This window comes from Saimiri boliviensis, chromosome 9, assembly GCF_048565385.1.
Source record: "Saimiri boliviensis isolate mSaiBol1 chromosome 9, mSaiBol1.pri, whole genome shotgun sequence".
In the NCBI taxonomy this organism is placed as follows: Eukaryota; Metazoa; Chordata; class Mammalia; order Primates; family Cebidae; genus Saimiri; species Saimiri boliviensis.
This window is the reverse complement of record NC_133457.1, coordinates 114,910,051-114,937,372: the sequence shown is the minus strand read 5'-3', so window position 1 is coordinate 114,937,372 and position 27,322 is coordinate 114,910,051. Positions and strand designations below refer to the sequence as shown.

General features: G+C 47.9%; 1 protein-coding gene across 7 annotated transcripts in view; it reads left to right on the top strand.

The window, feature by feature from the left end:
* The window catches only part of NFATC2 (nuclear factor of activated T cells 2), a 180,071-nt gene that overhangs the window by 84,062 nt on the left and 68,687 nt on the right, over positions 1-27,322 (top strand). For all 7 annotated transcript variants that reach the window (XR_012519374.1, XM_074406662.1, XM_074406663.1 and 4 more), the window contains exons 4-6: positions 1,910-2,112; positions 3,420-3,592; positions 23,431-23,571. Coding sequence is in view for 6 of the 7 variants with exons in the window: in XM_074406662.1 (XP_074262763.1) it covers positions 1,910-2,112; positions 3,420-3,592; positions 23,431-23,571 (517 nt within the window). In the remaining variant the exon portion in view is untranslated. The remainder of the gene's footprint in view (positions 1-1,909; positions 2,113-3,419; positions 3,593-23,430; positions 23,572-27,322) is intronic.

The following is a 27,322-nucleotide window of genomic DNA, read 5'->3' as shown; positions in this document are numbered from 1 at the left end:
TACTGAAGGATCTCCAGAGAGGATGGGCTCTTAGGGAGTTGTCACTTGTAATCCCATTCAATTAGTGAAGAAAGGAATAGAGGTACAGAAAGGTGAAATGATTTTTCTAGTGTTTCTCCATTCAGTGACAAGACAGGAATACATCATTAAACTGTACAGCAGTGTCCTTTTGTCTCTTGTTTTATATCTCTGTGTATCTCTATATCTCTATTATCTCCATACATCCATACACACACACACACACACACACACACACACACACACACACACACACACAATTTCACAGGTTTCTAGGAATCTACTCTTCCTATAACATGGCATATAAAGTCAAAGTCCTCTTTGATCACGTTCTCAATCTTGAGCTCCCCCTCCATTCATAGAGGTGATGATGGTGTGGTCAGTTTGGAGCACATCCTTTGACAACTTTTTCTGTTACAAATGGATGGATGGAAAACATTCTGCATTTTTTTAAGTTGTATCATGCTGCATGTATTTTTCTACACATTGCTTTTGATTTTCAACATTGTGTTCTAGATCTTTCTGGGTCAGTTCATAGGCTTCTACCTTACTATTTTTTAAAATGCGTCTTTTGTGTATCATGGCCTACGCTGTCCTACTAGTAATCAGGCTATTGATGTAACTCATTGTTCATTATTCTGTTTGTTTTTGTAAACATTTTCGTACATATGTCCTGCATATGCAATGTTTCTCAAGTGTGCATACTGAGAGGTGGAATTACTGGGTCAGAGAGTGTTTATTTATTTATATGCAGTTTAGTAAAGCTGTTGCTCTAATACTCTTTAAAAGAGTTATGCCATTTTACATTGCTGTCATCTGCATAAAAGTGCCTGTTCCTCCACAATCACTAAAATGCTTGGTATTATCAAATATCTACGTGTGTGCCAATCTAACTCTAATGGGTGACAAATGGTATCTCATGGTTGTTTGATTTGCATTTTTCTGCTTAGAAGTCAAACTGGCCATTTGTTTTTTCTGAATTTCCTCTTCAAGTATCTTATTCATTTTTTACTGTTGGATAGCCTTATTAATTTATCCACCAAATATGTACTAGAATGCCTACTATGTGCCAAGGATTGTTCTAGGTGCTGGAGATTTTGTGGCAAATAAACTAGATAAACATCCCTGCCCTTAGAGAGGTGACAATTTAGTTCTGGGAGAAAGACTTAGGCAAAAGAAATAAAATATATATATATATATATATATAGTGTGTTTAGCTGGATAAAAAGTTGGAGAAAGCCACCGGAATTGGAATTCAGTTCTAAATAGACAGCCAGGGAATCTTTTCTTTACTCACTGTAGGCATTCTCTGTATATTCTATGTGCTAATCCTTTATCTGTTATATGTTGCACTATATTTTCTTTCAGTATTTATCTTTTGACTTAGACTATGGTATTTTTGTCTCACTCTTTTTTTAAACTATACAGTCAAACTTTGTTAATGGGAATATAGTCACATAAGAAGTGAAAGTTGGTTCTTCTGATCTTTTCAGGCAGTCACTAGCAAGAGCTCTGTGTTTGTCCTTTCAGTTTATTTTTAGTTAATTTCAGTTATTATCCTCACTCCTGTGCATCATTTCTTCCACCCCCAGTCATCAATTAAGCACAGTTTCTGGCTGTTTCTCCATAAGTGCAATTCTGACTTACTGTATTCTTTCTAGTGGCTGCTTAATATTCAATGTTAGAGGGGATCCCTGTAATTTATTCAAGCATTACCCTCTGGCCGGACCTCAAGGTCTTTTCCAGTTCTCCATTCCTCTGGACGCTGCAGGAATCCCATCCTCTCTGTTGCCATGAGTTCTCTGTTTTTGTTTGTTTGTTTGTTTGTTTGTTTGTTTTTTGTGACAGCCACCACACCCCACATCTGAATGATTTGTTTTCTCCCTCCCAGCTCCATGGCTACATGGAAAACAAGCCTCTGGGACTTCAGATCTTCATTGGGACAGCTGATGAGCGGATCCTTAAGCCACACGCCTTCTACCAGGTGCACCGAATCACGGGGAAAACTGTCACCACCACCAGTTACGAGAAGATTGTGGGCAACACCAAAGTCCTGGAGATCCCCCTGGAGCCAAAAAACAACATGAAGGCAACGTAAGGGCTGGGGGCAGGGGGCTGGGGGTGGTGGGTCTTCAGGGAGAAGCCAGCAGGGGACAGGTGGCAGGGATGTGGGAAAGGGGATTCTACGGAACTGATGGGAACAGCTGTTGATGACAGTCCTCAGTCTACGATCCATCCACCCATTGCGATTTCTGTTTTTAATGTTCCTATTTTAAAAGTATCATATGTAGGTCAGGTGCAGTGGCTCACGCCTGTAATCCTAGTGCTCTGGGAGGCTGGGGCAGGTGGATCACTTGAGATCAGGAATTTGAGACCAGCCCGGCCAACATGGTAAAACCCCATCTCTATTAAAAATACAAAAATTAGCTGGACGTGGTGGCGTGCACCTGTAGTTTCAGCTACGCTGGAGGCTGAGGCAGGAGAATCTCTTGAACCCGAAGGCTGGAGGTTGCGGTGAGCTGAGCTGGCAGTGCTGTACTCCGGCCTGGGTGGCAGAGTGAGAATCTGTCTGAAAAATTTTTAAAAAGTGTCAATATTTTCATGCGTTTTGGGAGGAAGAATATTCATGAATCTTTGTATGACATTGCATGGGATTAGATTAAATTTACTACATTTAAAACATTCATTTGACCTAGAGAGATCATTAAGTAATGATGCAGAGAGGTCCACATTCACAAGGCTGATATGCTTGTGGCTAAAGTTTGGGAACCACTGCACCCATTTTGGGGTTAAAAAACCTTTGGATGGGAAAATAAATTCAAACTTACAGAAATACTGCAAGAAGTGTACAAGGAACTCCTGAATTTTGCTCCCTCAGATTTTCCGAGCGTTAACATGCTTGACGCATGCTCCGTCACTTTCCCTCTCGCCTCTCCGTTTTCTCCTGAACTGTTGGAGAGGTTGCAGACTTCATGCCCTTTTACTTTTAAATACTTCAGGATGCTTTTCCTAAGAACAAGGATGCTCTCATACACAACCGGAGTGCATTTATTCAGTTCAAGAGATTTCATGTTGATTCACTACTCTTACCTATTGAATAGTCCACCATCGATACTCCCCAGTTACATAGAGTTTTTCAGATATTTTTGAGTAGAAGCGTTGGCATGAAAAAATCTCCCTAGAGAAGTAATTTTCACTGGGGGAGTTTCTCTAATTGCTTTGTTAAGTGTTTTACCCCCACCTTGGTATGCATTCCTGGCTGAAATGCTTATGTGGGTGTATGGCCGTTTCCCCCAGTGGCTGGCTGTAGAATTATTTTGGGTGCCTAAGGCAGCTTTGGGGGTGATCTTTCCTGCTCCTGAAGATAGTTGGTGACAACGGGGTTCTTAACCTCCTGACAGCATCGACTGTGCGGGGATCTTGAAGCTTAGAAACGCCGACATTGAGCTGCGGAAAGGTGAGACGGACATTGGAAGAAAGAACACGAGGGTGAGGCTGGTTTTCCGAGTTCACATTCCAGAGTCCAGTGGCAGGATTGTGTCTTTGCAGACTGCATCTAACCCCATCGAGTGCTGTAAGTTGGGCCCTTGGGCCAGATCTTTCTTTGGATAGCTAGGGCCCGTGTGCTTCCCTCGAGGGAGCCGGGTATTCTGGGGAAGGTACCCGGGGTGGCCTGCGGGCATGTGTGGGACCTGCAGGGTTATGATGGCCTGAGATAACCAGAGGGGCCAGAGACGAGCACATTGAAGTGTTCTCTTGCTGCTTCGGTTTACTTCTGGAAGGTTTCATGGCCTCACAGGAAATTAAAAAATAATAGGGCCAATAAGTAGTCTATATCTTTGTTCAGAAGACTTGAAATGGGTAAATATCCTTCTGGCCTTAAAAGGACAGATGCATTTGGAGTGAGTTCGCTGGACATGGTGTCCTTTCTTCTTTTCGTCCTTTATTCTTTCAGTAACAATAACAAACTACAGCGGCTCTCACTCACTGAGCTTCAGCTCTGCTGGTCACAGTGCTAAGTGCTCAGTGTGAATATTCACAGCAATCCCTGGCACTAGCTGGTGTCAGTGTGCCCGTTTTACAGATGGGGAGGTAGAGTCACAGGGGGGGTAAGTTGTGCACACAACCTAAGAGTGGCAGGGTTAGGATTAGAACTGGGGCTTTTACACGCAGGAGCCAGGCCCTGTGCCCCACACATAGCCCATCTCCGTGTGCTGACTGAGGTCTGTTTGGTATCCTGTACTGTGCCAGGGGTTGGGGATCCATAGATGAGCAGGACGCTTTCTCTGGCCTTAATGCGTTTACAGGCTAGAGAGGATAAGGACACCCAGACAGAAGGTTGTATCATTGCAGAAGATTTTCAGAATCTAATACGAAGTGACCAAGGTCAGCCATTTGGAAGGACACTGGGCAGAAACCTGGCACGTGTGTACCAGGTTTCAAAAGAAGTAGTAGCTCTGAGCTCATTCTTAGGTACCTTATACTTAAGTGTAAAGTCTACCTATACTTTAACACGGTTTCGTAGTTAATTTTTGCCATTAGATGTGACAACACTTATTATCTGCTCAGTGTTCAGAAGTTTAGAAGTTACTTTAAAGAGCATAAGGAAGAGGCCGGGTGCCGTGGCTCATGCTTGTAATCCCAGCACTTTGGGAGTCCTGGGGGGCAGATCACTTGAGGTCAGGAGTTTGAGACCAGCCTGGCCAGCATGATGAAGCTCTGTCTTTACCAAAAATAGAAAATTAGCCAGGGATGGTGGTGTGTGCCTGCAGTCCCAGCTGCTTGGGAGGCTGAGGCAAGAGAATCACTTGAATCCGGGAGGCGGAAGTTGCAGTGAGCTGAGATCATGCCATTGCACTCTGGCTTGGGTGACAGAGTGAGACCCTGTCTCAAAAAAAAGCATAAAAAGAAAAAAAAAAACGTCGTTCCAGAAACAAAAACCTTTTCTATTATTTTTTAGCCTCTTTCTTTCAAGAATGTTTTGTTTTCTGTTGTTATTATCATGTTCCATATTAAATTATGGTTCAGGAATTTTTTTTCCTTTTTTGCTGGAGATTTTACCATAACTGGTGTCACAAAATCAATTTCCTGTAGAGGCCAGGGAGGTGATGAAAATGAATGGGGTGGCCTGGGTGTTAGACATGGGCAGTAGTGGAGACTGGGGACATGCCCCCCCGAAATGTGCTGCTGCTACTCAGCTGCAGCCACTATTTCCACGTGGGAATATAGACTCAGCATCATCAAGTATTTTGGTTATTTTATTATTTTATTTTTCTATCGAGAAGGAGTCTTGCACTGTTGTCCAGCCTGGAGTGTTGCGGTGTGATCTCGGCTCACTGCAACTTCTACTTCCAGGGTTCAAGTGATTCTTTTGCCTCAGCCCTCTGAGTAACTGGAATTACAGGCACCCGCTACCATGCCTGGCTAATTTTTTTTTTTGTATTTTTTAGTAGGGTTTCACCATGTTGTCCAGGCTGGTCTCAAACACCTGACCTTAGGTGATCCACCCACCCAAGCCTCCCAAAGTGCTCACCCACCTCAGTCCCAAAGTAGGATTACAGGCATGACCCACTGAGCCTGGCCTATTTTGTTTTAAGTTCCAGGGTACACGTGTAGGATCTGCGTGTTTGTTACATAGGGAAACATGTACCGTGGTGCTTTGCTGCGTATATCAAAGGGAGCTGGAAATCTTTTGGTTTTTAAAAATAAACCAAAAAATCTCCTGATTAAAAAAAAAAAAAAGGTAACAAAATCAAAATACTCTGTGGGTCAGAAGAAAATCTGCAGATAGCTTCTGTTAATCAGAGGTAGTAGTTTGAAGACTAACATGCAAAGGGAAAGTGTATTTTCTGCAGAAGAGGCTGGGAAAGACTAACCCTCATGATGAAAAGCCAGGAAAGAGAGAGAATGGCCCCTTCTTCGGGAGAGTGGCCGGAACTTGGTCTTGGTTGGTCTTTAGAAATGAATGAAGAGCCACTCTGATTTCTTTCAGCCTTTGAGTCCAGACTGAAATTGTTGGGTCAGTCTGAATTGGTGATGAGTTTATGTTCTGGTCTTAGGAGAGACAGACCCAAAAAGTAGGTAACCAGGGAAAACACATGTTGAAAACCAGTTTACTAGAAATAATGGAATTCCCCTACTCAGCTCAGCAGACCCCACTCCTGTCCACCAAACGCTGGTCATGATGGCTGCCCCACCCAGATCTTGGTTTTGAACCTCTCAAGATGTTTTTGGAAGGAAACTTGCAGTGATTTGGGAGATTTTGAGCAGATAAGATCTCCCCTTTCTGGCAAATGACTCACTTTCCAGGATGGGGCTGGGGGTTGTAGCAAGGTGGGGAAGAGGAACCCCTGATCCTCTCTGTCTTTGGGTTTCTCAAGGCAACTTATCTTATGTTGATCTAAGACTTTGAGGATCGTCACTTAACCACACATACCTCCAGCAAGATCTTCAGGGTGTTAGAAAACTGTTTGAATGTTGAGAATGGTTTTCTTTTCTTTTTAAAAAGGCATTTGCCTGATTCACCTGCCTTCTTTTGACAGAGAAGGAAACTGAGACTTCTTGTTAAGGTGATTCATCTGTTTTTACTTGGTAGGTTGGAAAGCCAGAGTCTCCAACTTTCTGGCTCTATGAAATCCCTTCTTTTGGTTTTCATGACCAACCCTTTCTTGCAATAGCAAGCTGAGCTACCAGTTGGCCACTCCAGTTCTCACTAATAATTTTCTGTCATTTTTATTTACTTCTTTGCTCTGTTTCCCTAGATCAGTGCCTGGTAGGTCTATAAATATTTATTGACTACTTGACTTACTGTATAATCCATAGGGAGGTAGTCAATAAATACATGTGGGCAATTAGTCAATAACATGCATTGGCAGAATATCGTAAAATAAATCGTCACTGACTAATGACAGCATACCCTTAGACACGGTGGACTAACTAAGCCAAAGTCTCAATGACAGATAGAGTGAGTTGGTGAGAAAAACACTTTGTGGTCTGGTACTTACTTGCAAGGCTAATTTATTTACATTTGAGATGCCTTTTTTTTTTTTTTTTTGAGACGGAGTCTCCCTCTTGTCGCCCAGGCCGGAGTACAGTGGCATGATCTCGGCTCAGTGCAACCTCTGCCTCCTGGGTTCAAGCGATTCTTCTGCTTCAGTCTCCCAAGTAGCTGGGATTACAGGTGCCAGCCACTGTGCCCAGCTAATTTTTGTATTTTTAGTAGAGATGGGGGTTTCACCATGTTGGCCAGGCTGGTCTCAAACTCCTGACTTTGTGATCCACCTGCCTTGGCCTTGCAAAGTGCTGGGATTACAGGTGTGAGCTACCTCGCCTGGCTGGAGGTGCATTTTACGTACTGTCTTAGGGATCAAGGGTAAGTTTTCAGATGCTAACAGAAACAACATGAACAAACTACCAGAGGCTGTTCTTTGGAAGGTGGAGCGATTTGCTCGAAGCGCAGGTGGCTTATGTTTCTTTGGATGCCAGCTGGCCAGAGCCCCAATCTCACTTTCGCGCAGACTGGCACCCTTGTGTTTCGGTCTTCTGCTTCCACCAGGGCTTCAGCATTGCCAAGGCGGTCCCTCCAGCTGCTCCCACTGCTCCTCTCCTTTTCTCGGGAAGACTGCCTTGACCCTTCTCCAGTCTGCCAGTCTCTGAATGCCACCCCCACTTCTTCCCACTCCATGTAGATAACCGCACTTCCCATTTTCCTGGGAGTATGGAAGAGATCAGGGGTATACCCCATCTTTCCCAACAAGAAGCCTACCTGTGACAGACGGCAGCTTCGGGGGCCTGCCCTCCCTTCTCCTTTCCTCCTGCTCGGCCTCCTTCCCCGCCTGAGCCCAGCCTCCTCGGTGTGATCCGCTTCACCTCCAGTTTCCCCGCGGGGGGAGAGCTGGCGCCTGCTTCCCTCTTAGGTTAGTTTCCTAGGCTGTTGTAACCAATGACCACAAACCAGGTGGCTTGAAACAACAGAAATGGATTCTTTCATGGTTCCGGAGGCCCGAAGCCTGAAATCAAGGTGTCGGTAGGGTTGGTTCCTGCTGGAGACTCAGGGGAGAAACCGCCTGTGCCATCCCTGCCAGCTTTTGGTGCCTGCTGGTCTCCCTGGCCTTCCGTGGCTTGTGGTTGTCATGCTCCAGGCTCTGCCTCTGTCTGCACGTGGCCCTTTTTGGGTCTCTGTGTGTGTCTTTTTCTGTTGCTTATGAGGATGTACTTACTGAATTCAGAGCTAATCCAGGGTGATCTCGTCTCCATTCTTACCTTAATTATATCTGCGAAGACTCTGGTTCCAAATTAGGAACATTCTGAGGTTGTGGGTAGATGTGAAGTTTGCAGGGAGGAGGAGGCCGGTGGGGGGTACTGTGTAACCCACTACACTTCCTCAAATGCATTTCTTGGCTTCCCTTCCTGTCTGCTCCTGAGTTCTCAAATGCACTGTGATCTTTCTCTTTTAGGCTTTTGCACACTGTCACCTCCACCCAGAACACGGGTTCTCAAACTTGACTGGATGTTAGAATGACCTGGGAGTTGTCTTAAAAAATACTGCTGCCAGCCCAGGCTTGGCGGCTCACGTCTGTAATCTCAGCGCTTTGGGAGGCTGAAGCCAGAGGACCGCTTGAGCTCAGGAGTTGGAAGCTAGCCTGGCCAACATGGTGAAAACCATCTCAACAAAACAGTTAGCCAGGCTTGTGGGCGCATACCTGTAGTCCCAGCTACTTGGGGGCCTGAGGCGGGAGGATTGCCTGGACCCAGGGGGTGGAGGCTGCAGTGAGCCGAGATTGCACCGCAGTATTCCAGCTTGGGTAACAAAGTTAGATCCTGTTTCGGAAAAGGGAAAAAAAAAAATACTGATATCCTGGTCCCACCTCGGAGACTCAACGTTGGTTGTCAGGATGTGACCTGGGCACGGGGGCTTTCAGAGGTCTCCCGGTGATTCTGATGTACGGCAGACTTGGGGAGATGCTTATCTGATCCCACCCCTCCCCATCCCTCAGTGGCGTGGCTAACCCCTCCTCATGAGTCCTCGAGGAGGAAGCATTCCCTGACCCCACACGGCACGGGGTTCCCCGCTTTGTGCTCTGACAGCCCAATTTACTTGTCAGGCTCTGTCCTATAAACACTAAATCGGGTGGTGTTGGCCGGGGCTCAGTACGGGAGTGACAGTCTCTAGACTGTATTTCCACTCTGCCCGTGGGGAGAAAAGGGCTGCAATGAGACGGGAGATGTCCACAGGCACACACCTGGTCCTGTGAGAACTTACCAGAACCTTTCCAGCCATGTCTCCAGGTAGCTCTGCCCAAGCCCCCGAGCTTGCTCCCCGCCCAGCAGATGGGCCTCTCTGCTCGGTGTATTTCAGAAAACACCTAAAGCAGTTTCACAGCAAGCGCTGCTGCCGGGGGACACAGAACGTCAATTCACTTTGTTCATTTTGCAGGGTTTGGGGGGTGGGTTAGAAAATGGATTTTCTCACATGCTCTTTTTCCCCTCTGCCTCTCTTAGTGACATATATATTTTTAATGGAGGTATAATTAAGATAAAGTAGATTGCACAGATTCTAAGTGTTCGGTGATTTTTGACAATCGCAGATACCCACGTAACCACCACTCAAGACACAGAGCATTTCCTGCAGCCCTGAACGTTCCCTGTGTCCCTTCAGCCAAGGCCTCCTTCTCAAGCCCACACACGGAGGCAGCTGCTGTTCTGATTTCTATCACTGCTGATTTATCTTCCCTGTTCTAGAACTTTATAGAATGGAATGAATACAGCGTGTACCCTTCCGGGTCTGGCTGTTTTTGCTCAGCATGTTATTTTTGAGATCTGTCACTGTTGTGCTGTGGTTCAGTAGTGTGTTCCTATTTATTGCTGAGCTCTGTTCAATTGCATGAATATAACAATGGTTTATTTACCATCGGTCGACGTGCGGTCTGTTCCCAGGGCTTGAGTTTATGGATAAGGCTCCTATGAACATTCCTATTCAAATCCTTTTGTGAGCAAATGCTTTCATTTCTCTTGGGTAAATGACCTAGGGATGGACTTGCATGTGTTTGTTTTTATTTACCTATTTTCAACATCAGTTTCCACTCTCTGTGTGTTTTTATGTCCTTTCAACATCATTTTCCACTCTGAACAAGAATGGATGAGAGTTCCAGTTGCTCTGCGTCCTCACCAGTATTTGGTATTGTCAGTCTTAAATTTTAGCCCTTCTAATGAGTGTAAAATGGGATCTCGTTGTGGTTTTAATGTGCATTTCCCAAATGACTCATGATTCAAGTGCTTGTTAGCTATCTGGGTCTTTTTTTATTTTATTTTATTTTTTTGAGATGGAGTCTTGCTCTTGGGCCCCAGGCTGGAGTGCAGTGGCACAATCCGGTCTCACTGCAACCTCTGCCTCCCAGCTTCAGGCGATTCTCCCACCTCAGCTTCTGGAGTAGCTGGGATTACAGGTGCCCGCCACCATGCTCAGCTACTTTTTGTATTTTTAGTAGAGACGGGGTTTCACCATGTTGGCCGGGCTGGTCTCGAACTCCTGGCCCCAGGTGATCCACCCGCCTCTGCCTCCCAAAGTGCTGGGATTACGAGTGTGAGCCACCACACCTGGCCTATGCATCATCTTTGGTAAAGTGTCTGTTCAACTCTTTGCCTATTTTTTAACTGCGTTATTTATATTTTTATTGTTAATATGCATCAGTTATTTATATCTTCTGGATGTAAGTCTTTGTCAGATTTGTTTCTCTTTTACCCCTGTCTGTGGCTTACCTGTTTGACAAAGTCTCATTCTTGTCACCCAGGCTGGAGTGCAATGGCACAGTCTCAGCTCAGTGCAACCTCTGCCTTCTGAGTTCAACTGATTCTTCTGCTTCAGCCTCCAGCGTAGCTGGGATTACAGGCGCCTGCCACCATGCCTGGCTAATATTTGTATTTTTTAGTAGAGATGGGGTTTCACCATATAGGCCAGGCTGGTCTCAAAATCCTGACCTCAGGTGGTCTGCCTGCCTTGGCCTCCCAAAGTGCTGGGATTACAGGTGTGAGCCGCTGCGCCGGGCCCAGGTGGTGTCTTGTCTTGAACATCAATGCTTTATTTTGATGAAGCCAGATTTGTCATTTTCTTTCTTCTGGGATTAGTGCTGTTGCGTTCTTCCAGGAAATCTCTGCCTCTCTGTAGGTAGCCAAGACATTCTCTTACATTTTCTTCTGGAAGCTTTTCAGTTCTGGTTTCAGGTCTGCGGCTATGATGCACTGCGGGTTGGTTTTCATGTATGATGCGGGGTAGGGGCCAGCTCCATCGGTTTCCCTATGGCAATTTAACTATTTCTTATGCCTTTTTTTCTGAAAGCGAAAGATTAGAAAACCTATGACCCCGATGCTTTCTGCACACCTTCCATTTCATCCCACGCTTCAGGCTCCTGGGTCAGGGTGGGGGTCGGGTGCTAATGTAGCACTGCTTCAGGAAACCCTAGAATTAGGGAGGCCCAGGCCGGACATGGTGACTCATGCCTGGAATCTCAGCACGTTGGGAGGCAGAAGTGGGCAGTTCAGTTGAGGTCAGGAGTTTGAGACCAGCCTGGCTAATTTGGCAAAACCCCGTCTCTAGTAAAAATACAAAAATTAGCTGGGTGTGGTAGTGCACGTCTGTAGTCCCAGCTACTTGGGAGGCTGAGGCACAAGAATCACTTGAACCCGGGAGGCGGAGGCTGTCGCGAGCCGAGATTGCACCACTGCACTCCAACCTGGGTAACAGAGTGAGACTCCATCTCAGAACGAGAGAATCAGGGAGGCCGCAGCGGCATGCTGACTGCTTCGCTCTGTGAATCGGAAACGCTCATCTTGTTTACCTGCTCCTGCCGGAGGCGGAAATGACTCATGTCATTATTGTGGGCCTCCCAATATTTATTCTTTCAACCAAAAATACATTTGACACATGATATATACCGTTCCAGGGACTAGGGATACAGCACTGAACAAAACAAAGTCCCTGCCCTCACAAAGGTTACATTCTAGTAGGGAAAACAGTCGGTCAACAAGCAAAGACAGCATTTGAGAGCCAAGTGTCATGACGAACATCACAAGGCCCACGGGCTGGTGGCTTGGGGTGTGGGAACAGCAGCATCACCATGTTGGTCAGGCTGGTTAAATGCATGTGTGTCACTCCGATCCGGGAAGGCCCCTGTGAGGATGGAGCTCGTTCACCCGGACCTGAGCGATGGGTCCAGAAGGAGGTACAAAGGCCCTGAGGCAGGGGTGAGCTCAGGGTCTCCAGGAGGAGAAAGGTACCTGGGGAAACAGAGTGGAGAGTTACAGGTGGGGCGAGGGGTCGGAGGTCTGAGCCCAAGCTAGGGAATTTGGATTTTATTCTAACTAAGATGGGAAGCTGTAGGTTCCAAGTAGGGGGCCGACATGATGTGATTTCTTTTCTTTTCTTTTTTTTTTGAGATGGAGTCTCACTCTGTTGCCCAGGCTGGAGTCCAGGGTGTGACCTTGGCTCACTGCAACCTCCACCTCCCGGGTTCAAGTGATTCTTGTGCCTTAGCCTCCCAAGTAGCTGAGATTACAGGCATGCACCAGCATGCCCGGCTAATTTTTGTATTTTTAGTAGAGACAGGGTTTCACCATGTTGGTCAGGCTAGTCTCAGGAGATCCACCCGCCTCGGCCTCCCAAAGTGCTGGGATTATAGGCCTAAGCCACGGCGCCCAGCCACGATTTCTCTTTTACTATTCATTTAGCACACAGCCTAGCACGTAGTAGCTGCTAATCAATACCTGAAGGCAGAATGAAGGAAGAGAGATGAAGACAGGGACAGGACAGGGAAGAGGTGTAGAGAAATGAACAATTATTAATCACTCACTGTGCGTCAAGCACCTTCTGTATTTTGGCTGGGTCAGCATGAGAACAGGCTGGAAAAACTGTGGCACAGAGAAGTGAGCTTGCCCGTGGCCGTCCCACCAGTGAGGGGTCACGCCAGCGGTGACACGTCGCATCCCACCGAGCCGCAGGGCATCAAGGCTGAGCTCCATATGGAGTGGTAGATTAATTCCAGCTAGAAACCCAGGGGGCAGCATCATCTCATTATAAATCAGAGACCAGTTTAGGGGCCTCTGGGGGGCTGTGGACACCTGCCTGCTCCCCCCGCCACCCCTGACCGGGACTAGATTGTCTCCCTCAAGATACTGTAGTGGTGAATCTTGGATGAAACTGGAGCACTGAGCAGAGAACAGGCTGGCCAGGCCTTTGTCTGCCTCTGCTCTCCAAGACAAGTGGCCAAGAAACCCTATTTTAGAAATGCCAGGAAGTCCCATGATGGGGAGAAGCAGTTTAGCATGGTGGTTAGGAGTGTGGGCTCTGGAGCAGGCAGCGTGGGCTCAAATCCTGCCTCTGCCACTTACTGGCTGGGGAAGTTACTTAAACACTCCATGCCTCAGTTTCCCCATCTGTAACATGGGAAGAAGTACCTCTCTCGGGGTGGTGGCTAAATGCGTGTGTGCCTCACACAGTAAGTGCCAGCCGTGATCCCACAGGGAAACTCAAGTGCCTCCCTGTGGTGGCCCATTGTGGACGGGTCTCACTGTCTTGCCTGCAGCCCTCCTGTAGTTCTGCAAAGCAGGCTTTGCGTACCCCAGCTGCCACTGTCACTGCAGGAGCCTGAAGCCCAGGCAGCAGTAGGCAGGTGTGAGAGCCGAGCACACATTCATTGTTCCAGGTGGGCAGACAGCCTGCCACACAACCTGCTGCCAGGAAGGAACGCAGATAGCGATCTGGCCAGTGGCGTGGGCCGGCTGATGAGTGGAGGCAAGTTGTTTCTTTGGAAAGCCCAGGATTGGGGTGGCTTCTCTGCTGATCGAAATACTTGCCTGTCCGGCCCTTTACTGGGCTAGTTATGAGAGAGCTGGGAAGGCATAGTGCCCTTATGAACACCTACTCTATGCCCACAGATGCATCTCGGTCAGTTCATTTCCAGGCTCATCGTAACCTGAGAAGGCCCATCTTAAACGCTTGCTCAGTTCATTTGTTCAGAAGCTTTTACTACATGGCGGTGATGGAGGCACAGAAGAGTGCCCTGGCAGGGCATGGGCGCTTGCAGGCTGAGGCTCTGAAGGATACGTGACTCGCTGCAGTCCCGTGGCTGGCAAGGCAGGGGCAGAGCTGGGTGAAAGCTGTGCTCTTTTCTCCATCCAGGCTGCCTGGGTTCCTCAGTGATCCAGCGCTCCTCAGGGTTTGGCTAAGTTCTGGATCAGTAAGAATATTCGCACTGGATCTGGGAATATTCTGAAGAGGGTGCCTGTTGGTACACTGGTGTGTCGGAGTGAGGATCTCGTGGGAGGAGGCACAGCAGCTCTGTCCTGCCTGCTGCCCTGTGGAGCCGACGAGAGAGGAAGTCTCCAGGAGAGGCCCCACACTGAGGTCCACAGCTAGAACTGTGATTTTTTTTTTTTTTTTTTTTTTTTTTTTTTTTGAGCTGGAGTCCTGCTCTGTCACCCAGGCTGGAGTGCAGTGACACGATCTCAGCTCACTGCAACCTCTGCCTCATGGGTTCCAGTGATTCTCCTGCCTCTCAGCCTTCCGAGTAGCTGGAACTACAGATGTGTGCCATCGCACCCGGCTAATTTTTGTATGCTTTAGTAGAGACAGGGTTTCACCATATTGGTCAGGCTGGTCTTGAACTCCTGACCTCGTGATCCGCCCACCTCAGCCTCCCAAAGTGCTGGGATAAAGGCGTGAGCTACCACCTTTATCCTACATACATGATGCCTTCAAAGTTTTGGCTGACATCAAATGTGCAAAGAAAGGATATATTTTAACCAAGGAGGCCTCTTACAGAGAGGTTGATTTGCCCATCCCTTTATAAAAGGATAAAGAAAATAAATTCTCATTTACCTGTCCTCCTTATAAGGACAACAGGCCGAACTTTGTCACTCACTGTGTGTCCCATGCATTTGCGCACATCAGACCGCACTCCCTTGCTGTGGACCACAGTGGTTCCCTCAAAGAGGTGAGAGCCACAGGAAGGGAGGATCTGGTTCCCCTCCCCTCTCCCACTTCCCAGAGAAGACCCGGGGAGCGGCCAGAGTGGAGGCTGAGGGGGCTGTCTGCTGGCCCTGCTCACAGTCTCTCCCAGGAGATGCCTGAGTCAGCAGCACATTCTGGGCCAAGCCAGGCCCAGCCAGGCCCAGCCAGGCCCAGCCAGACCAGGCTGACGGCCAAGGTTGGGGCCTGATACAGAGACAAGAAGGGCTTGCAACAGTTGGAGTGCCGAGGCCAGGGTTGCTCAGTGCTCGGGCCGGAGCGATGAGCAGTGGGAGGACCCTTCTTGCTTGGGCTGGCTGGTGGCTTTCCCAGGCAGTCCTCCATTTCACTGCAGAGGGGGCACTCCCACACTGTCGGTCCAGATTCTGCATTTTGTTTGTTGGAAGCTCCCAGGCTTGCTGCTTCTCCTCTGGGAGATCAGTGTCTTCAACTCAAACATGGGAGTGATTCCTGCTTTGGGCCTCATGACGTTTAGCAATAAAAATAAACACAGCTAACATTCATTCAGCGCTGACGAGATGCCACGCAGTTCATGCATTAGCTCGTTTAATCTGCAGGCAGCCTGGTGAGGTGAGTGCTGCGATGATTCCCATTTTATAAGTGAAAAACGGAGGCAAAGAAATTAAGCGACTTGCTTAAAGTCCCAAAATTAGAATGCTGTTTTTACCCACGAACCCTAAATTGCTTCATGGTGTGGGTGTTTTGTAATATTTAAAAAAAATGTGTATATGATATGCCTGCAATCGGTAGTCTCTCTGGCATTTGGAATTGTCTGCTGTTATTTTATTTTTGAGACAGAGTCTCATTGTGTCACCCAGGCTGGAGTGCAGTGCCACAATCTCAGTTTACTGCAACCTCTGCCTCCTGGGTTCAAGCAATTTTGCTGCCTTGGCCTCCCAAGTAGCTGGGATCACAGGCGTGCGCCACCATGCCCAGCTAATTTTTTTTTTTTTTTTTTTTTTTTTTTTTTTTTTGGTATTAGTAGAGATGGGGCTTCATCATGTTGGCCAGGCTGGTCTCAAACTCCTGACCTCAGGAGATCCGCCCAACCTTGGCCTCCCAAAGTGCTGAGATTATAGGCGTGAGCCACCGCACCTGGCCTGTTATTTTTTAAATTTATTTTTATTTTTGAGACAGTCTTGCTGTTTCACCCAGGCTGGAGTGCAGAGGCATAATCTCGGCTCACTGCAACCTCTACCTCCCAGGTTCAAGCAATGCTCTTGCCTCAGCCTCCCAAGTAGCTGGGATTACAGGTGCACACCACCACACCTACCTAACTTCTTTTGTATTTTTACTAGAGATGGGATTTGCCACGTTGGCCAGGCTGGTCTTGAACTCCTGACCTCAAGTGATCTGCTCACCTTGGACTCCCAAAGTGCTAAGATTACAGGGGCTGAGCCACCACGCCCAGCCTCTCTGCTGTTATTAACAGAACCCGCCCTCTCTGCAGGAGTAAATTTCTAACCAGCCTCTCCTGAGTTCTTGGATTGACTGTAATTGGCCACCTGACTGGACAGTGAATTTCAGACAGGCAATAACATCCCATTTGCAGGCCCGCTTGGGCTGATGTCGGGGACCCCGTGCTGCTGGTGTGAGTTCCCTTTGCTGAGCCTTGGCAGTGGTAGCTGCTCTGCTGCAGGTGGGCACTGTTGCAAGAGAAAGTAAACACCCAAACTGGTTAAACCAACAGCGTCCTGTTGATTCAGAGCTCGTAAAATACAAGAGCCCCCAGCCACTTTATGATGTGCCAGAATCCAGGGGCAGGAGGGAAGCCTGGGGAAGTCAACTTTGTAGGGGCCACCTTGAAGCTTAAGCGGGAGCAGAGGTCAAGACTTCACCCGTAGGCCAGAGCCAGGCTCTCAAAGATGACTTTAAAAGCAAGGCCCCCGGTTTGGTTGGAAAAGTGCAGGCAGCACCGTTTGGATTGTCTGCAGTCTCAGGAATGAATGGGAGCCAGAGGGGGCTGATGAGGAGGGTGGGTGCAAGCCTGGGCGCCCCACTGGGCCTCCTGAGAGCCCTCGCGCCCGCCCTGGACCTGTCACCCCAATTAGCCATAAGTGATGGAGGTTGCATCAGAGAGCAATAGCGAAGTAGAACCCAGGAGGGTAATTTGGGCTGCTGTTCGCTGGCTTCAGTTCCTCTTTCAAAAGCTAATTGCTTTGCCTCTGGGTTCTCTGAGGACTGGAGCCTGCATTGGAGGAGTTCCCCAGCCTCAGGTGGCCTCTTAAGTATAGAACTTGGCTCTTAAACAAATGTGCGTGACAAGTCACCTGGAAAGATGGTTAAAATGCAAATGTCTGGCCTCTGCCCTAGAGATTTGGGCACAACGGGGCAGGCATGTGGCTTCTGCATTTTTATCTGGCACCTTCTGACCCTGGGCTGGTAGGGAAGATTCTGCTGTAGGTGACCTGGGAGTCACCCTTTGAGAAACACTGGCAATTAGGGTCAGTGCCCAAGAAACCTGGGCAGGGTGCAGTGGCTCTTGCCCATGATCCCAGCACTTTGGGAGGCCAAGACATGTGGGTCACCTGAGCCCAGGTATTTGAGACCAGCCTAGGCAACATAGCAAGACCCAGTCTCTATTAAAAGAAGAAGAAACCTGGGTTATGGCTCAGGATCCACCAAGAACAGCAGTGACCATAGGGGTGATACACATGGGTATGTGTGGTACATATATGGTGAAATATCTAATATAAGACAACGCTGGCTGGTACATGTAGCCTCTCAGAAGTGACAGCTTTTAGTATTGCTAAGCTTGCTGACCAATGTTAATTAAGCCAGACACGGTTTTGATGAACTTGTTTCATCCTCCTGATAACCTGTCAAGTGGGTCTATTAACAGCCCCATTTTATAGATGGGAAGACTGAGGCTCAAAGCTGTGAAAACCCCTACAAGGATCACCCAGGGGGTGTCCAACATTATAGCCTTCACCAAGGGCAGGTGCTGCCCGTCACTGAAGCTGAGCCCTGAGCATCTGTCTTCTCCTGTCTAGATGGGAGTAACAGTGTCTTCCTTGCTGTGGGACTATGATTTAAAAGTTTAAACAAATAAGAAAATGTTTTGAAACTAGCAAGAAAAAGAGGGGCATTTTTGAAAGTCAATGATAGCAAAGACTGTAATGTCTTGAGCTGTTACTGTGTGCTAGCTGTGGGTGCTAGCCATGGGTGTGCCTTATATATGATGTTTTCTCATATTGTGGTAAAACATGCACGAAATTTACCATTTTAACTTTTTTAAAGTATACAGTTCAGTGTATAAAGTACATTTATAGTATTATGCAACTACCACTACTCTGTAGTTGCAGAATTTTTTTTTTTTTTTTTTTTTTTTAGACAGAGTCTTGCTTTGTCACCCAGGCTAGAGTGCAGTAGCGTGATCTCGGCTCACTGCAACTTCCGCCTCCTGGGTTCAAGCGATTCTCCTGCCTCAGCCACCTAAGTAGGTGAGATTACAGGTGCACGCCACCATGCCCAGCTAGTTTTTGTATTTTTTAGTAGAGACGGGGTTTAACCATATTAGTCAGGCTGGTCTTGAACTCCTGACCTCAGGTGATCCACCCACCTCGGACTTTCAAAATCTTGGGATTACAGATGTCAGCCACAGCACCTGGCCTGCAGAACTTTATCACCATAAAAAGAAATACCTCACACCTTAGCAGCCACTGCCCAACCTCCGCCCCCAGCAAGCCGAGGTGTGCTCTCCATCTCTCTGCATCAGCCTGTTTGGCTGTTTTACATAAATGGGATCGTGTGCCTTGGGTCCTTTTGTGTCTGGCTCCTTTCACTTTGCTTGATGGTTTCAAAGTCCATTCATGTCTTGGCATGGAATCAGCACTTCATCTGTTTTCGTGGCTGAGTAATATTCTCCATGTATCCATGCATCCATGGATGACCATTTGGGTTGATATTTGATATTTGACCATCCATGTACTGACCGTGTCCAGATATTTATACGTAGGATCTTGTACTGCTTGAAGCAGACTCATGAGGGCAGCTATTGTTATGACTTTACAGAGGAGGCATCTGGGACTCAGAGAGGTGAAGTGACTTGCTCAGGGTCACAGAGAGGGGATGGCAGATGAACGGCTGAAAACCGTGGCTTTCTGACCCTGGAGCAGCAGTTAATGATGTATTCTCTTGCCACTCCCAGGCACCTGTATTACCCTACAGCTGTGGTACCGCAGATCAAACCTGGCTGTGTCCTGCTGGAATCATTTGAAGATTTTTTTTTTTTTTTGAGACGGAGTTTCACTCTTGTTACCCAGGCTGGAGTGCAATGGCGCAATCTCGGCTCGCCGCAACCTCCGCCTCCTGGGTACAGGCAATTCTCCTGCCTCAGCCTCCTGAGTAGCTGGGATTACAGGCACGCGCCACCATGCCCAGCTAGTTTTTTGTATTTTTAGTAGAGGCGGGGTATCACCATGTTGACCAGGATGGGCTCGATCTCTTGACCTTGTGATCCACCAGCCTCGGCCTCCCAAAATGCTGGGATTACAGGCTTGAGCCACCGCACCCGGCCCAGATTTTTTTTTTTTTTAAAGATAAAACTGATGCTGGAGTCCTATCCTCAGACCATTTAAGTCAGAATCTCTAGAACAGCTGTTCCCAACCAGGGATGATTTTGCACCCTCTTCCCCAGGGTATATCCAGTCATGTCTGGAGATAATCTTGGTTGTTGAGGGGTTGGGGGCGGGGAGTGGGGTGCTCCTGGCATCCGATAGGTAGAACCCAGGATGCTGCTAAACATTATATAGTGCACAGGACACCGCCTGCCTGCTGACGACAAAGAATTATCCTGCTCCAAATGGCAATAGTGCCAAGGTTAAGAAGCCTTGCTTTAGAATTGGGCCCTGGGCCGGACACAGTGGCTCATGCCTACAATCCCAGCACTTTGGGAGGCTGAGGCAGGCAGACTGCTTGAGCCCAGGAGTTCAAGACAAGCCTGAGCAACATGGCAAGATCTTGTCTCTACAGAAATCATCAGGATGTGGTGGCACACACCTGTAGTCCCAGCTACTCAGGAGGCTGAGGTGGGAGGATCACTTGAGCCCAGGAGGTGGAGGCTGCAGTGAGCCATGATGCAACCACTGTACTCCTGCCTGGGTGACAGAGCAAGATTGTGCCTCAAAAAAAAGGGAGGGCCTGGGTGTCAGTATATATATATATGTTATATAAAAATAAAAAAAAATATATATTTTTTATATATATTATATATATTATATATAATATATCTTATATATTTATATAACATATCTTATATATTATATATAATATATATATATATATTTTTTTTGAGAAGGAGTCTCACATTGTTGCTCAGGCTGGAGTGCAATGGCACAATCTTGGCTCACTGCAACCTCTGCCTCCCAGGTTTAAGCGATTCTTCTGCCTCAGCCTCCTGAGTAGCTGGGATCACAGGCAACCGTCACGAAGCCCGGCTAATTTTTTGTATTTTTTTTAGTAGAGACGGGGTTTCACTGTGTTGGCCAGGCTGGTCTCAAACTCCTGGCCTCAGGTGATCCACCCACCTCAGCTTCCCAAAGTGCTGGGATTACAGGTGTGAGCCGCTGCACCCTGCCGGGTGTATTTTTAACTTCCCATTCTAATTGGCCAGGGCTAAGCAGTGCTTCTCAAACGTGAGAGTGCACAAGCATCACATGGGTTCCTTGTTAAACTGCAGATCCGGGCTCGGTAGGTCTGGGGTGGGGCCTGAGGTGTCCTGCGTGTCTAACAAGCTTTCCACCGATGTCAACGCCCCTGGCCCACACTTTTGAGTTGTGAGACTAGACTATAGCTAATGGCCTATAGGCAGCTGGACTGGACTGTGACCGTTTTCTCTTTTTGCTATCTCTTTAAATTTTCATTTAAAAAGGTTTTCTTCAGGTGGGGAGGTAGGAAATGTAGACTTGGCAAAGGCTGGATCTGTTGGTTGCTGAGACTGTGAGGCTTTGAAGGGAGAAGCAGTGAGGCTGCCGCAGGAAAGACAGGAGTTGTGTTCACAGCATCGTGCGGTGATTCACAGCCCAACTGTCCGTGCCAACCTCCCGCCCAGCACTGAGAGCCTGCAGCCCCTTCCACTGCCCAGCCCTCCTGGCTGCAAGCCCTGGGCTGGCTTCCCCAGGAGCGATGACTCAGGCTTTCCACCTGTAAAATGGGCGGGAGGCTTTTGCCACGGCCCCACCCAGCCCCGGGGCCAAAAGCCCCCAGCTGCTCCCCAGTTTCATCAAAGGCAGATCTTCAAAGCCGGGAACCTGCGGCTGCTGTTCTTGCCGCTAATAAATCTCGATTTGTGGCAGCTCAGTTAGGAAGTCATCACAAAACTTTGCTATTGAAAGAAGGGATTAATAACCCAGCCCACGTGGGAGAGAGTAGCAGCTTCTGCAGAGAGGTCTTTGTCATCCATCCTTGTAGCCAGCAGCCTCTGAGGCAGCGCTGGCAGGTGGGTCTCCGGGAACAGAGGGTGCCTGGGCTGAGCTGGGGATGGGAAAAGCCATGGGCGGATTTGTTGGAGTCGCTGCTGGGTGGCACTTTCAAGGTGGAGAATCTGGAAGCCTCTGGCTGCTGTGTGGCGACTCCTGAAGTGTTGCCAAGTGCATTGTTGCTCCATCAAGTGGTTCCAGCAGATGCAGGGGGATGCCGGCAGCCTGGAGGCCCGGGCAAGGCAGGAGGGAAGGGTTAGAACTGGGCCGAGGGCCTCACGCGGTTGCTGCCCAGGCTCCCGGCTGGGGAGGGCCTCAGGTTCCTGGCATGGAAGGGGCTGGCTCTCTGCCCAGTTCTTTGGGCTTCGGGATGAATGCCAAGAGCTCAGACTGACTCACCCCAGGGGGTGGGCCCAGCCTCTTGGCCCACGCTGGAAGGAGAGGCCGGAGGAGGCCGGCCCTGGCTCTGGCTGGGACCTGCTGCGTGCCTGCCCTAGGAGGGTGGCTGGAGCAGGTCTTCATTCTTTTCTGCAGCCTGCCTTCGGCAATAATGGGTGGCTGGCTGGTTAGCCTAAGAGATTGGGCTCTGGAGCTGAAGAAACCTGTTTTTGCGGGTTCAGATCTAAGCTTCACCATGTACCCTTGGCTAAGCGTTGACCTCACTTTCCTTAGCTTTGCTTTTCTCCCCAGTTAAATGCAAATCATTTTAATACTTCCTTCGTCAGAGGGTTGCTGTGAGCATTCAAGTATAGCATCCTGGTTTAGTGCTTAGCAGAGGCCTGTCCGGTTCCTCCATTTTTCATTTATTACAAATATAGATGGGGATACAGATAAAATAGATGTATTGAGAATACGTACTGGGAAATACAGACATGTCCATATCCATCCACTCACCCGTGCATCCACCAACCCACCCATCCACTCATCTATCCACCCGCTCACTCACTCACCTACCCACCCACCACTAAGTCCTCCTCCTGGGTTCTTGGTACCATAGGCTTACAGCAGTTCCCGAAAGCAAAGCCCGTCCTTCCTGGGCTTACATGCTAGGGGGAAAGATGAAGGAAGATAAACCAGTACAAGCTACATATAATGTACCTGAAAGTGAAAAGCTCTTTGGAGAAAAGCAAAGTAGGACAGAGAAAGCAAAGATGACAGAGAATGAGAGAGAGGGCACAGGGCTGGGTGCTGCTGCTTTACCTGCGGGAGAGGGTGGAGCGGGTTAAACGAGCCTCAGAGGTGACAGCTGAGTAGAGACCGGCAGGAGGTGGAGAAGGAGCCGTGCAGGTAACTGGGGAAGAGAGACACTAGAAGGGGCCGATGCTCAAAGGTAGGAGTGTAATGAGTCTATCTGTCTATCTGAGAGATAGAATGTTCTAGAAGTGTGGCTGGAGCAGAATGAATGAGGGAGAGTTCTAGCAAATGACATCATGGGGGCAGATCATGGATGTCTTAAAGACTGTATTAAGTATCATACATGAATTCCAAAGTCAATATGTCTGAACACTTCAGGTACTATATATTCTAAGTTTAGCACGCACGATGCCTTCAAGTTTTGGCTGACATCAAATGTACAAAGAAAGGATACATTTTAACAAAGGAAACCTCTGATGAAGAAGTTTATTTGCCTATCCCTTTGTAAAAGGATAAAGAAAATAAATTCTCATTCACCTGTCCTCCTTATAAGGACAACAGGCAGCCTCTGGCTTCCTATACGGAGACCAGGCCTCTGTCCCTTGATTCGTGAAAATGAAATGTGGTGTTAGGAGAAAATTAGCTCAAATGACTTAGAGAGCTTTCACAAGGCATAACATTTGTACAGTCGTTGATTGTCAAGGGTGATGGTTCTACATTTTAGGTAACAGGTGACACAGGCGGGCAGAGCATGTCATATCTCAGTACCGTGAAATCAGACCTCCACGTGTGAGCAGACATCTCCGTCATCACAGTGACCTTCTCTTTTGCTTGCAGCCCAGCGATCTGCCCATGAGCTGCCCATGGTTGAAAGACAAGACACGGACAGCTGCCTGGTCTATGGAGGCCAGCAAATGATCCTCACGGGGCAGAACTTTACGGCCGAGTCCAAAGTCGTGTTTACTGAGAAGACCACAGGTTGGTGGATGTTGGAACTCTTTTTCTGTCCCCTAGAACCAGACAAAAGTGATCATCTCTCTCTTCCACATGACATTGGTTTGGGGGGGTAGATCCTACCATCCAGTTTTATACCGTGCTCTTTTTACTCAATGCATCTCCAGGGACTGTGTGATGGCCGTTCATACACTGTTCACCACTGTGTGAATGTGCCGTTCTACATTTTAACTCATTCTAGGTCATTTTGATGGCTACTAACCCCACCCTCAACCCTTTTTTAAAAATTACTTTTTTCACATAAGCAAGGACATTTTAAAAACTTTTTGCTATTATCAAGAAGGGAGGCCAAACACCATGGTGATAAAGCATGCGTGCTCTGGTCCTGGGTATCCTGTATTCTGATCTGGCTTTGTTATCTGCTTGCTCTGTGATCTGAGACAAATTGCCTAACCTTTCTGTGTCTTAATTTCCTCAAGTTCAAAATGATACTAACAAGATTTCTTACCCTATAGAATTGTCATGAAGATTAAATGACCTAATACATGTCAAGTGATTATAATAGCACCAAATACAGTGTAAGCCAATTAATATTGGCTACCTGGATTTTTATTATAAGCAATTCTACAGTTAATCATCTTAGACTTCTGGGATTAATTAATCTTCTTGTACGTGAATATGTGTATCTTTTTAGTTTATTTAGGGTTTATTCTTAGCAGTGGAATTTTCGATAGTCATTCTGAGGATTTAAATATATATATTGCTAAATTACCTTCCAGAAATCTACAAATTGAAATTTCCATCATGTCAGTAATAGTTTCACCCCATCCCAGAAATGCCATTTTTTAAAAACTAAGTTCTTCTTTGCGTTTCTTTGCTATGAGAGGCTTAGCGTTTTGTTTCTTCACCATGTGTATTCTTTCTCTGGTGCACTGTTGCTGTCTTTTTTCAGTGGGTATGTGGTAAAAAAGATGCTGATCTCAAGTAGGAAAGTATGCTTCAGCAATAATTGATGAAACAAATGTATTGTTAGAAGGAAATTAGCTCAAATAACTTGGGACACTTATTTTGGATACTAGGAACAATTTTTTTTTCCTTAACTGATATGATTTCGGTAGGTTAGTTCAAAGGGGCATTGAGGTTGGTCTATTTGTTTATTGTCTTTGGAACAATCTGAGAACGTAACAGGTGAGTTGTCCAGTCGGAAGGACTATGCTCTGCACAAGGGCACCTCCTTTGAGGGCTGCCATTCAGACTGGATGCATCATCAGTTCACACATTAGTAAGGCAACTTCTGGCAGGTGGAAGCAGACTGTCTCAGGCACAACCTGCTTCTTCCGAGCTCACACAAAGCTGCCTTCTGGGATGGGCTGGACGTGTGACTAGGGTGTGATAACTGCATTGTCACAGTTGGAAGAACAGGAGGCAGAACTGATTTGAAAAGGGTTTAATGATCCCATTGCAAAAAAAAAAAAAAAAAAAAAAAAACCCAGAAAAGTTATTAAGTAAGGCTATGCAGTGGGGAAGGGAGATGCAGGGATGGGCCCCCGAGTGGTTTAGAAGGCAGGTGTCACCTAGGTTTGATGGGATGTAGTGGTGTAGAGAGGCGTTAAGAATGCAGATGGCGGGGCCAACCACCAGGCAGGCTGGGTGCCACCTGGGCAGCTCTGCTGCTCCCTGGCAGTGTCACCTCTGCGAAGTCTGCGTCATCTATCCTGAACTGAAAAGCAGGAACAGTGACAGTGCCTACCTGCAAAGGTAAGGTCTGAACGAACTGAAGCAAGTAGACTTAGCACCCCAAGTGTTTGGTGAGGCGCAGGGGCTGCTGTGGATGGGGACCGGGAAGAGGTTGGGTGTTGAGATTGTTCTGTGTCCGTGGTACACTGAGCCAGCTGAGATTTAGCACAGGAGAGGAGGTCCGTTGAGGGATGAGGTTGGGCAGGGAGGATGGGTTCCATTCTGGAAGTGGAAGTTTTGAGTCTGATGTGCCCATGGGCCTTCTTGGATGAACGGTGATCTCACCTCTGTGGAAAGGCAAGAGATCCGGGACGTGCTCGACCACGTGGTCTAGACTAAAAAACCAGGTCCTGGCTGCAGATGTTGTCTTGGGAGCTGTCAGCAGTGAGATCCCAGGGGAAGTCCTGGGAATTGGCTCTGACCTCCCAGGATGGCCTCCAGTGTGAGAAGGGGAGACTTAGAAAGCTGGGAGCCACGTCCTTTAAAGGGGGCAGAGGAGGAGTTGCTGCAGCGGGAGGAGGAGAACTGGGGGAGTCTGGGGTCCCGGAGACCAAGGGAAGGAGACATGGGAAGGGTCAGCAGAGGCAGTGCTGTGAAGGCCCAGTGACTGAGGGCCTCAAGTGATCGGGATCACAAACACCCAGGTGGCAGTGAGTTGAGGAGTAACGTTGCTTGAGGAATTGGAGATGGAATGCAAAGTCTACTCCAGGCAGGAAGACTACACCAGCAGTCCCCAACCTTTTTGGCACGAGGGACCAGTTTCATGGAAGACAGTTCTTTCTAAGGACGTGTGACCAGGGTGTGATAACCGCATTCTCACAGTTGGAAGCATAACAGGAGGCAGAATTGATTTGAAAAGGGTTTGATGATGCCATGGTTAAAAAAAAAAAAAAAATACCAAAAAGGTATTAAGTAAAGCTGTGGCAGTGGGGAAGGTGGGCTCATGGTTTCAGGATGATTCGAGCACATTGCATTTATTATGCACTTTATGATTATGACATTGTAATATATAATAAAATAATTACACAGCTCACCATCATGTAGAATCAGTGGGAGCCCTGAGCTTGTTTTCCTGCAACTAGACAGTCCCATCTGGGGGTGATGGGAGACCGTGACAGATCATCAGGCATGAGATTCTCATAAGGACGATGCTGCCCAGATCCCACGCATGCGCAGTTCACAGTAGGGTTTGCGCTCCACTGAGAATCTAATGCCATGCTCATCTGACAGGAGGCGGAGCTCAGGCGATCATTGAAGTAATGGGGAGTGGCTGTCAATACAGAGGAAGCTTCGCTCACTCACCTGTCACTCACCTCCTGCGTGTGGTCAGTAACAGTCTGTGGCCCAGGGTTGAAGAGCGCCCTGGACTACACCACATTCGTAGCCTCAGCGTTACTGATAGTTTGGCCAGATTGTCACCGTGGGGGTCTGTCCTGGGCACTGCGGGATGTTCGTCAGCATCGCTGACCTCCACCCTCTTGGCGCCAGTAGCACTGCCCAAGCTGTGACAACCAAAAATGTCTCCAGACCTTGCCAAATTTGCTCTGGGGTCAATAGTGCCCCTGGTCAAGCACCACTGGTCTACGGTCTAGAAATTTTCAGGAAAGACAAGGAAAGGAAAAGAGGAGCATGAGGAAGAGGCAGGATCAGGGTCACCTGAAGCCTTCTCCTGTGCGGCTCAGCAGTGCAGGCTCCGCGGCTGATTGTCAGAGTGCTTGCACATCTCCCCCGGGGCCACCCTGCAAAGTGGGCTGCAGGGAGGAGGCCTGGCCTCTGCCTGCTTGGCCTCGAAGGACCGATCCAGCCACATGGGGCTCTGTTGGCTGAGTGGTCTCTATTTACATTGCAATCTTTTTGTATATATACTTTTAAGCCTTTTTTTAAAAAAATAATGTTTTGAGATAGACTGGCTCTGTCACCCAGATTGGAGCACAGCAGCACGATCATAGCTCACTGCAGCCTCGACCTCTTGGGCTCAAAAGGTCCTCCCACCTCAGCCTCCCAAGTAGCTGGGACTATAGATGCGCACCACTGTGCT